At 32.7% G+C, this 12,432-nt stretch overlaps 1 protein-coding gene across 1 annotated transcript in view; it reads left to right on the top strand.

Annotated features, from left to right (window-relative positions):
• The first annotated feature begins 2,319 nt into the window (after positions 1–2,319).
• LOC123306391 (synaptic vesicle membrane protein VAT-1 homolog-like) overlaps positions 2,320–12,432 on the top strand; it is a 67,218-nt gene continuing 57,105 nt past the window's right edge. The window contains exon 1 of the mRNA XM_044888369.1: positions 2,320–2,735. Coding sequence (XP_044744304.1) covers positions 2,494–2,735 — 242 coding nt within the window. The 5' untranslated portion in view covers positions 2,320–2,493. The remainder of the gene's footprint in view (positions 2,736–12,432) is intronic.

Here is a 12,432-nt window from a genome sequence, read left to right on the forward strand (position 1 = left end):
GTCACGAATAAAATTTTTGGGATATTTGACGTCTTTCACACGTCTATATAAGCGTAAAAAAAAAACAGATAGCCAATATGTCAAGTTCTAGCACTTCGTTTCAAGCAACTTTCGTGGATTAACTGTGCCATATTGTTCGTTTTTTGTTCTGTATTGATTGAAAAAGCATAATATTTCTCCTTTTTGATATCTCTGTAATTCATTTTCTCAGAAGAAAAATATTTGGCAATAAAAACCTGAAACAGGTCAATTTTTGTGTCACTTTCACCAAATTTTTATGCATTTTTGAAGGATTTTTGTTGCACCCTGTGCCATCCCCATCAAAGCTCAAAATTTTTTGAATAGGGAAAGTGGGTCATGAGGTACTTTTTTGGCAAGGTCTTCGTACCTTCTTTACAGGCGTGCAGAAAATTACAAGAAAAACTTTTTTTTTAAATTAGTTAGTGCAATTTGTCATGGCTCATTTACATTGAGGAAATGAGAAAGTTCTTTATTTTTATTCAGAGAGAAGTATCATGATGTACCGCCAATGTGGGTACCTTAGCAAGATTGGAAAACAGTTCTGATCTGGATGATGTATTTCCAGGTTGATAGATTGGTACAAGAGAAGCCTTATTTTGAATGGCCTCCCAGGTCGCCCGGATTCAACTCCTATGGACTCTTTTTTATCTAGTTACTTGAGAGGCAGAGTTTTTAAAACCCATCAAGGAAACATTCAGCTGAAAAAGATTTCATTTTCCTAACAAGTGCGGAAAATGGTACTTGCCCGCTCGAAACTGGTCTGCTTCTCATCGTTCCGACAAGCAGTTCGTTTCTACAGGGTTCGCGTTCAACCCTTTTCCCACACGCATTTCAAGTCGCGAAGAGGCGTTTTCCCAAACGGTGCGAAAAAAAACGCCTGCTATTTGTCTCGCGTATAAAAATATCAGGGTTTTTTTCCCCACTCAAATATTGTTCCTAACACTTGCGGAAAGTGTCTTTTGCCCGCCAACAACAGTGTTTCGTGTGGGCAAGTACCACTTTCCGCATTTGTTAGCAAAATAACACCTTCGTATCTTGCGCATCTCTCTTATCAAATACTCAAAAATGCGGACTTACCATGTATGTGAAGTTGGCCCAGCACTTTTCGATTTTCGAAAAAAAAAATGTTGTGCTGAATTGTGCTGCTTTGTGCCGTTGAATTTTTTTTTTATTCCAAACGGTTCTCAAAATATTTCACAAAATGTAAAGAATGGGCCAGCCCAGCATTTATCGAAAAAATGAGTTTTGTCGACTGAAATATAGGTTGTGCTATGCATGTACCTACAGTGTTGTGCCGTTCGAATTTTTGCGAAAGTCCCTCTTACCTCCCGGAAAATCGAAAATGAAAAAAAAATCCAAGCACTTTTGTTTTTTCTTCTCAAGAATTAGTGGAAAAATTTGTGTTGACTTGTGCCGTAAATATTCACAATTGTGCTACACGTGTGCTAACGTGTAATTTTCACGAAAATCATTCTAGTTTTTTGAAAAATTGAGATTTTGGAAAAAAGTCAGCTCAGCACTTTCGTGTTTTTGCAGTTTTATTTTTTTCATATAGTTGTGCTACATTTCTGCCGTTGAGATTTTCAGAAAACACTCTCAACTTTTCCTTCAAATGGTGGATATCAGAAAAATCAGTAGATTGTCTTAAAATCAGTATATATGGCAACAGGCCTAATATAATAATAAAAATAGTGCTGGGCTTACTTTTTTTTCAATTTCAAGATTTCCCGGAAAATCCGACGAATTTTCGAGAAAATATATTTACGGCACAAGTCAGCACAAATGTAGCACAGATTTTTCCACTAATTTTTGAGAAGAAAAAACAAAAGTGCTGGGAGGGAGAGGGACTTTCGCAAAAATTCGAACGGCACAACCTATATTTCGGTCGACAAAACTCATTTTTTCGATAAGTGCTGGGCTGGCCCAATCTCTTTACATTTTGTGAAATATTTTGAGAACCGTGTGGATTAAAAAAAAATTCAACGGCACAAAGCAGCAAAAACTTAGTACAATTAAGCACATTTTTTTTTCGAAAATCGAAAAGTGCTGGGCCAACTTCACACACATGGACCTAGCTCAAGCCCAAAGTTAAGCTGTAGACCCTATTTGGCCCAAGCCTTTCTCGCCCGCGGGACCGTCTGGTCCGCCGCTGCCTCCTCATAAATCGGTAGTCGCGTCACAGCCTGTATGTGTTCATATGAGTAGCGAGAACATTCTCATTCAAACATACCACATTGCAATTCGCGGCGGCAGGGTAGCTTTTTATTTCCTTTTGGGTCCTTAAACATGCGCGCGCGCTCCAGCCGGCGCACCCTACTCACTGAAATCAAGCACCTGTTGGTTCGAGAATCGAGATCGTAAGGCCGGCTCCCCCAACTCGACCATTGTTTGTCTGGAAACGAAGCCGGTAAAGCGTTCACATCCAGTCTCCTCTCAATCCGCGTGTGTGTACAATACTTTTCTGTCCGCAACATGTCTACCGAACAGGCCGCCGTCCCCGCCGAAGAGCAGAAGACCGAGAATGGTACCTCCGAAGTCAAGGAAAACGGATCAGCAGAAGAGGCCCCGGCGGAAAACCAAGCCGAGAATGAGAGCCCGAAGGAAATGCGAGCAGTCGTCCTGACAGGATTCGGAGGCCTGAAGTCCGTGAAAATCCTGAAAAAGCCCGAGCCCACCCCTGGCGAAGGGGAGGTCCTCATCAGGGTGAAGGCATGGTAAGTTTTTCCACCCATCATTCATCTCTATCTATGGAAATTTTCGCCGGTTTCATTCATAATTCCCCATTGAAAAAGTGTAATAACATGGAGTTTTTTTAGTTTTTTTTTTCATAGAAAAACATCTGGAGATGTTTCGCATGTTCTAACTTCAATTATATTCCCTCTTATTTTTCCTTATCGATCAGTTTATTTTCACAATTATTAATTCCCAAATTCCTCAAAGAAAAATAAAAGTTTTTATGACTTATGTCCATATGTTACGATGCGTATGATACACCTCAAAATCGATTTTTACCTGTCGCGTAGAATTGACGGGAGCTCTGAATATTTGCGAAGCAGGCATTGCTAACAATTCGAGTCGCAAACGGTGGATAATCATTGATTGAAATATCTATTCTACCTAGACTGAAAAAAATTTTCAACAAATTTCATATATGATGGGTCAAAAACCAAGGAAGGTGAATATAAAAATTTCAGTAGCCAGCGAATGGTCAAAGACTTCTTTTCTAAACTATCAATAATGATTTAGCAGTAAAAAACTATTTTCCTCCATTTGAATTCTACATAAATGTATATTCTGAAAAAAATTCTTCATTGGATTCATACTTTAATCTTCAAAATTATCAGGGAACTGGAAATTTCATCCATATGACAAAGTTTTTCATTTCCTTCTCCGAAACATAAGATCAATAATTCATTTCAATATAAATTTCCGCGTTTTCGATCGATATTCATATATCAAATGTTATTCAGATAAGTATTCGGCATAAAATTATTTTATGACAATATTTTTAATATTAGCTTCGTGCAGGAAATTTCATAAAAACTCAACTCTCATTATCATCAGTGAGATTCATAAAACGGAACAACATACAACAAGAATAAATATGAATTTATTTATTATTTATGAAATGGGAAAACCGAATGAACAGTTGAAAATTTGTTTTTAGATAATAAGCACAAACGAAGCAGGGGCGTGTAAAATATGAAAATACAGGGTGTTTGGAAATAAGTTCGACAAACTTCAGGAGGTGATTCTGTATGAAAAAATAATGACATTTTGTTATATGTATGTCGCAAATATGTACTTCGTTTTTTTCGAAAATTGACCAGTATATTTGATGCTGTCGAGATATGCGAGTTTGGTGGGTTTCAAGGGGCAGTTATTGTGAATATTTCGATACCAATTTCATTATAAAAAAAAACATGTTTCGAATATACTCAACTATAAAAAGTTTTAAGGTCAATAATAACCAAGTTGGATGAATATCAGAATTATCAGAAAGCTATAAATTTATGCAAACGGGGATTTGAAACTTCCGAAGTGAATACATCAGTTTATTCAATTCTTTTTTAATTTGGTTCACATTTAATTGATTTTAGAAACTTGAAGATAAATGAAATAATCCCAATACGATATGTTTATCCATCTTGTTCTATTATCATTATATTTTCTATATGACAGGAGTTTTCAAAAATAGCCCCAACGTTTCAAAATAATAACATTCCAACGAATCCAAAATTCGAATGTTATTTATACGTTTTTGTTAGAACAGAAAGCGAAATATGCGAAACCATACTGATGAAAGCGAATATGCGAAACCAAACCGCAATACGATAAAAAGTTAGTCATTATTTTCTCGAGTGAATTTCATGGTTTATCTTCAGAAGTTAATCACATAAACTAACACAACAATAAAAACTGCACTTCTGGTGAATACTAATTATTGTTGCGTTTCTGAATGGATTCGAATAATACAAAATCAACAAAGCGGAATTTCATCTATGATAGTACAATGAAAGTACTTATGTATGTATATACATATGTACCAATTCTTTTATTCATCATTCACAGCACGATATTTCATATTTCAGTGCTTTCCAATAATAGACGTTTGAAAACGTACACAGAAAAAAAAGTTATTGTGCAATACACTTGAAATTTTCAGTTTTCACATTTTGGAACTTGTCATAAAATTCTAGAATTCAATATGAAAAACAGATATCCTTCCAAATTCGTTGAAGATCTAGAAACACGAAATGTATTGTCATAATAATTGATATATTACCTTTTCAGCAGAACTTTAGCAGAACTAATTACTATTAAAGAACTGCTCGAAACCAATTAAATTTTAGAAATTGATGGAACAGATATCCCTGTAATATTTCATTGCAAATTGGATGAAAACTGTAACAATTTACTAGTCTCTTTTGCTTCATCAATAATATTTGAAGATGACAATTCTATAATGAAATTGCTATTTTCAAAGTATCAAACTCGAGATCAAACTTGATTGATAAAATGGGTTATGTCTTAATTTTCACTAGTTTGTTATTAGAATTTAATAATTTTGCCAAACAATATAAAAATCTAATTTTCTTTATTATTATTTCAATGCTCAACTCACAACATTTAGAAATTATTAAAATCAAAAATGATTTCTTCTAAGAAGGAGTGGTAACATTTTTTATTGTTGATGACGTTAAAGCTTATGTTCGCTTTTTTCCCAGTTCAATAATTCAACAAAACGTATCGAAGAGGTTATGCTGAGAATAATATGTTTACTTGAACCCGTTTTGAGATATTTGAAAGAAAGGTCAAAATTAATGGTCAAGCGGAATTGCCTTATTTCTTTTTTGAATAAAATGTGATATAGGATAAAGAAGCTCCCTAATTCGCGTTTTCATGATTTTTTCATCAATTGATTTTCAGAACGTCTGTCGGCACAAATTGAAACGGAACTCTAATAAACATTTTCCGAGCAAGGTAATTAATATTAGAGTCAGCGCTTCATTGTGTTTGAAGATGATTAAAATTGAATATTACGGTTTCGAAATGGCATAAAAGCTAATTATAATGCCGCAGAAGACTCAGATCGGCTTTGCCGGGATATTAGCGATAATTCCGGGATATTCCTCTTAAAATCTTCTATTATTATATATACAGAGTGAGACCAAGAAATAACTCAAGGAAGTGATAGTTCTAGTTTAAATGAGAACTTTTTTGGAGTGAAATTTTTTTCTATGCCTACTCCCTTCGGAGATACAGGGTGTTTGACTTAATTTTTTTTCATTTATTTTGATAAATTCTAAACGAGTTAGGGTAATAAGCGTTTAAATTTTGTAGAATATTGTCTTTAGAGGATTTCCAATGTTTTCATGTTTTTTTGAGTTTCTGCAAAGTCCCGGTGACGTAGTTCTCCAGGGTATCGTGTCTTCAGTCGCCCCTTACTTCTATATACGCCAATGAGGATATGGGCTATTCGGATCCATTTTCTGATTTCTCCGAGTTACCTCCACATATGCTATAGAATTGAGCCAAGGCAAACATCATTCAGCCCAAAATATAAATTTCTCTATTTCAGGGGGTTTTAATTTTTTTCTTCTCGATTCCATCATATTAACGAAGCAAAAATATTTCATTCAAAAAATTCAGAACTTTGGGTAAAATAATAATGCTATCGTACCTTGTAGCAAGAGCACAATATGTTGAAAAATAAATAGAAAAAAAAATGCTACTATCTAAATATAAAAGAAATGCATAATTTTTCATGATAATAAAAAAGAAACATAAACCAATTCGACTCGTTATAAAAAATGCAAGCGAAAATTCCATAACATATTTGGGATATCATATTAAGTGCGTTATGAAACAAAACAATGAAATACCTCCGGCGAGGAAATATAATCATTTCTCATTCAATTACATAGTGATTAGTGATATTTTACAATAATAATTCATAAAATTTATTATTGGTTGATGTAGGAGCATCCACTCCTGTAGTAATTGGAAATGTGAGGTGAAAATTTGATTTGAACAAAATTTTCATGTTATCATTTTTATTATGTACAGATTGTTTCACGTGAGCAGATCACTAAATGACGAGAGTTAAAATGTGGCTATCAACCTGATATTATTTTTCCAGGGCTATCCAAATGAGCTATCGAAAAAAATATCATATACATCATCAACAAAGTCATGAAATTTTCACGAAAAAAAAAATTCTACCGGTTCATGAATGGCATAGAGACAATTTCTGACAATTTTTATTTTATTTTAACATACGATTTTCCCGAAAACGGCAGCATTATTCTTGCACAATATACTTCGAAACTTTTTCTCAAATTGTCTGAAAGCTTAATAAATTTCCAATTCTAAATATAAATATAAAGTTAATTTTTTATTTATTCATTTTATTAGAAACACCCTGTAATAATGAAATCAACATTCGCAAAATATATCCAGGTTGTCTAGATACTTTAATGAATACTTGATGTCAAATATTTTAGTTTCATCCATTTGATCACATTTGACATCAAGTTTTTATTCAATCATAGACAACATGGATATTATTTCCGCATTTCGATTTTAAATGATAATTTTGAATGCAATGGCTGGAAATTAATATAGAAGTATCATTATACTCATAAGTATATTTGATTGAGTTTTCTGAAAATTTGAGAAAAGCTTTTCTTAATATTTTGTGCAACAATAATTTTGCTGTTTTCGGTAAAATTAACAGTCATTCAAAATTGAAAACAGTAAAACCTGCAAGAAATTTTTTGTGAAAAATGATTTTTCTGTAATAACTATACAAGGCCATCATTGACAGTTTTCACGATGGCACATTTGGATAGGCCCATAAAAATACATGGTCCATTTTTCAAATTTGACAATGAATAAGTCACAAAATTCAGTGACCTGCATGTAAAACCCACCGTATGTTGTGAGAAAATCTCTCAAACATATATTCAGTGGGATTAAGTACTCTTCTTTATAACCTTTTTTTTTTACTTTTTGATCTATCCGAAATAGGTTATTCTGTTTCTGAAAAATTCATTCAATTTCATATTCAAGAATGAATATTACAAAAACGAACAATTTTATCTGAGGAATTGTTGTTCTCTAATGCTGCCTGTCAGTGTGATACACTATACAGTGTCTCCCGGCATAACTTAGCGATAATTTAAGGGCATCAAATATACCTAATTTTATCGATAAAAACACCTAGGAGGGTTTACGCCCCTATTTTTGGAATAGCCGAAATTTTAAATTTATCATTTTATTTTGGTTGACCTTTTCAAATAATATAGATTTCTTTGGATTTAAAGGTTCTACAGACATGAAAATAATGTTTTTTGAAAGATAATACTAACACCTTTTATTGAAGTAGAACAGTATGAGAACATTCAACTTAAAAATGTCATAAAAAAATAAAATTTGATTAAAAAAATGTAGGTAAATCCGCAATAGTACAAAAACTAGCACATTGAAGTATAATTTTTTTTCAATGAGCTAATACGCAAGGTTATTAGCTACAAAACGACACCAACAGCAATAACTCTCAAATTATGTAACTTACAGAAATGATGTTGGTGTCGTTTTGTAGCTAAAAACCTTGCGCATTAGCTCATTGAAAAAAAATTATACTTCAATGTGTTAGTTTTTGTACTAGTGCGGATTTACTAGGAAAATCAGTAAATTTTTTTACAAAAATTTTTTTAAAGAATTTTTTTATGACATTTCTAAATTGAATGTTCTCATATTGTTCTACTTCAATAAAAGGTTTCAAAAAACATTTTTTTTATATCTGTATAACCTTTGAATCCAAAAAAATCGATATTATTTGAAAGAGTCAACTAAAATAAAATAATAAATTTTAAATAGCGGCTATTCGAAAAATACGGGCGTAAACCCCCCAATGTGGGTGTTTTTGTCGATAAAATTAGGTATATTTGACGCCCTTAAATTATCGCTAAGTCATGCAGGGACACACTGTATATTATTATGTTGCCCTTTTCTGGTCAGAATAAAAATTGAAATCAATATACTACCAACTACATTCGTCATAGTTCACAATCGGTAACAATAGTATAAACAGTTAAGGCTTGAACCAGCAATGATAAATATTCCGTTCGGAAGTTTATGTTCCGGTTTATAAATGCATACGCGAAACTGACAGGTAAAAGTTTCTATGATTTAAATCGGTTCGAATCCAATTAATTTCTCGTTAGAATGCAAAGCGTAGTTTCACTTCCCATGGAAGCCTGGATGATCATCCTCAATGAAAAATGGGAGTTTAGTCAAATTGACAAAAAAAATCAGATCGTGTAGTTCCGTCCTGCCACGTCGGCGTAACGCACTGGCTGAATCATGGAAAAGCGGAAATTCCAAAGATTGCTACGATGACTCATTCATGTCAATATATAAGGGGAGGGATCCATGATATATGCAGAAATAATGATTTGCAGTAGCGGGGCGAGAGGAAAATAACGTTTTTATGAGTGGTTACTGTGGTTAGTTTCGACTAGATATCATTAAATCTAGGTTTATTGATTGTCTCAAGAATAGGTGACAGAATTATGTAGCTGAGATCCAGCTGCAAATAGATTTATCTGCGCAAACAATGCGGTATAATAATATGCGGAAACTCTTCCTGGTCAGATCACTTATAAAGAAATAAATGTCAGAATCTTTCAAATACTCACGTAATATTGGGGAAGATGTCGACGAAGATTTTATTAGTATTTTGAATTGATTGACGAAATTAGAATCGTACAATTTTTCTCTCTCATTACTTCTTCAAAGTTTTAAATACAGTGTTGGAAAAATGCTTGAACGCTTGTTGTCATATACCCTCTAAAAGAGGTGGATGGTAATTTTTTGCAAACGTTTTTTTTAACACTGGGATGAAAATTTATTGAATCAAGAGTTTCACTTTTTTTAAGTAATGACTTACACTTGTGAAATAAAACTTAAGGTTAAGAAGTGATTGATTTTTTTGAAAAGTTATCAAAATACTTTTTTTTCGTAGGGCGGTTATTGGTGAATCGGATGAATTATCTAAAAAAAAATTTTCAATTGATATGTTCTTTCTTTTTCTATCAAATACTACTCAACGAAGAAGGCCAGTTTTCTGTAACAAATCAAAATACATAATAAGTGAAAATTCGAATTCACTAGGTTTTGCCATTTCATCCCTATACAGGGTGTAACTAAATAAGTGTAAAACATTTACGGAGGTGATTCCTCATCGAAAAAAAAATAGGATCTTTCATATAAAGAAATTTCATTGGAGCATCCCTTGTTAAGATACAGCCCCTTAAAGGGGGTACATGAACGCGTTATGTCTGAAGGTAGACATATTGAACATTTACTATGATTTCTACATGTTGTGTGTTTTGTTATTAATAAATTAGTTTTGTTAATTACCCTTTAATCGTTTAATGCAGGTACTAACTACAAAATAACAATAATTCCAGTTCGCATTTATGACGATGTAATGTAGTTGTTCGTAAAATAATTTTTTGCTGCGAACTGGTTTATTTTGGGCAAAAAACCAAAGAAAAATTTTTTTTTCAGAATGAAATAGGCTATCGGAAATAAATTTTTAAATGGTTAACAAATAATAGGACAAAAGTTACATTTGAAATAAATTTTAGGGGTTGCGTTTTCCACCCCTTACAACCAAGGGGTAAACCAAATAAATTACTGGCTAAGTGTCTTTTTGGTAGTAGAAAACGTCAGGTTAATTTCAATATTGTAACTTTTTTAGTGTTTGTGAAAAAAATTGTTATACAAATTTTATGTACCCCTTCAAGGGGCTGTATCCTAACAAGGAATGCTCCAATGAAATTTCTTTATATGAAAGATCCTATCTTTTTTTCGATGAGGAATCACCTCCGTAAATGTTTTACACTTACTTAGGTACACCCTCTATATCTATAATAAAGGGTTGATAAAAAATCCATCAATGGCTGTATCAACCTCTGCAGCAAATGTTCTATGCATTTCTAGTAAATAATTTAGGGTTGTCATTTAAAAAAAAAAACTCAAAAACTCATAGAGGGTGCATGACACACCCCAATTATACATACAAAATACATGCAAAATTTATTTATGTAATTTGATAATAATTCAAAATGAAAATTAATGCATTCCAGTATTTTTCTACAAAATCATCAATAACGAAGATATGAATTTTGTGCATTATTTTTTACTCACTTCACTCTGTATATGCCAATGCAACTTAGAAGCATCTTGGTATTTTCACGAGGAAAATTAAAATAAGCGCTCTATCAAAATAAAAATGTACAGGCTCCTTGATTACCTAATTAACCTACAGTTTCGTTTCACAGATTGATCAATTACTCACCGATTTCTTTTCAATCAAAAATTGACTTTTAAAAATCTAAAATTACAATGCGAAATTCTCCCAAACTGAAACAACAAACAATTTCGAAACGTTATTCTAAAACCAAATACATATATTGTTTTCATCAGTTTCATTCAGATGTATATTTTAGGAAATATTGGAATTTTCTCTGGGAGCTAAGCAACGTTTTTTCAGCACGAAATGGCTCAAATTCGAAAAATATCGAAAAATGTAACTTTCAAGTGGGTCAAACGATGCCAAAAAAGATACAAAAGCCGCTTGCTTGTATCGCGGTAATTATCCGCAAAAAGTCAATTAATTGGAATGCTTAACCATGGAAACAAATTTATTTTATGGTTTCAGTGACATCTGAATCCCAAATTTTGTAGTGCCATTATCACTATCAATGTTCCAGATCCATAAATCTTGTTGATCATTGTAGGTTTTCAGACAACGAGGTGTCTCATTCCATAACACTGCTTCATAAATAATGGAAAACATGTTTACATAAAATTAATGAAGGTATAGCGTTTATTGCGTTGCAATTTAACATTTTTATGCGGTTTTGAACACGTTATCTGCGCTTCTATTCATATCGTCGAGTCTCTGGAATCTTAATGTAAATGATTCGATTACCAGCAAGAAAATCGACTCAACAAAAAAATAGTAAACCGCATTTAAACTACCGAAATAGGGATGATTGGCTACTGAGCAAGATTTACATATAGCAACCGATCATTGCGAAACTTTAATTTTATATTTCTTCGATTGAGCTTAAAAAACTATTATGAATTACCACTCATTTTAAAATTCACCACAGTTTATTCTATACCCGAGAAAAAGTCTCTGAAAAAAATTTCACTACACCACGTTTTCTCTGTGTAGCGCTTACAAATAAATCAAATTCATCGTTTTTTTCTTGGTAAAATCTTCGTTATGGGATATACCAATTATTACATTGAGGAAACCAAATGAAAAGATTCTGGAATTTTTTTAAAAAAACCCCACTACATCATTCGAAGCATTGCACCATTTTGGAATCGGTAAGAAAGGTGCATATTTTTTTTAATTTGTGACATATCTGGTTTCCAAACATCTATTCATAATATTTTATGATGAAACTTGTCATACTGTGTTCTGCGCATTCTTATTGGCATATTCCATAAAGATTTTACGAAAAGTACGAAAGTAAACAACTTGGTGTTATTATTCTGAAAGAGAAGAGGATAATTTTTTCCGAATTTTCAGACCACCCATAGCTGTTCTATGAGCTGTTTCAGGATTATTCATTCATTTCAGGTTACACTGCAGGTCTTTTATTAAACGTTTTCGAAATAAAATTCAAATTTTATTCGTTGCATGGAGAATGTAATCTTTAATGTGCTGATATCTTCGACCTCTGCGATACTACTTACTTATTATGATATTGAAATAATTTGAAGGGTGCCCACCCACGTTCTATCTAAAAAATCAGTTACTTCAAATAATGAAAGAGTCTAATGGGATGTTTTAAATAAAACCATTCTCCATTTTTATAA

The sequence above is a fragment of the Coccinella septempunctata genome, chromosome 2 (genome assembly GCF_907165205.1).
Source record: "Coccinella septempunctata chromosome 2, icCocSept1.1, whole genome shotgun sequence".
In the NCBI taxonomy this organism is placed as follows: Eukaryota; Metazoa; Arthropoda; class Insecta; order Coleoptera; family Coccinellidae; genus Coccinella; species Coccinella septempunctata.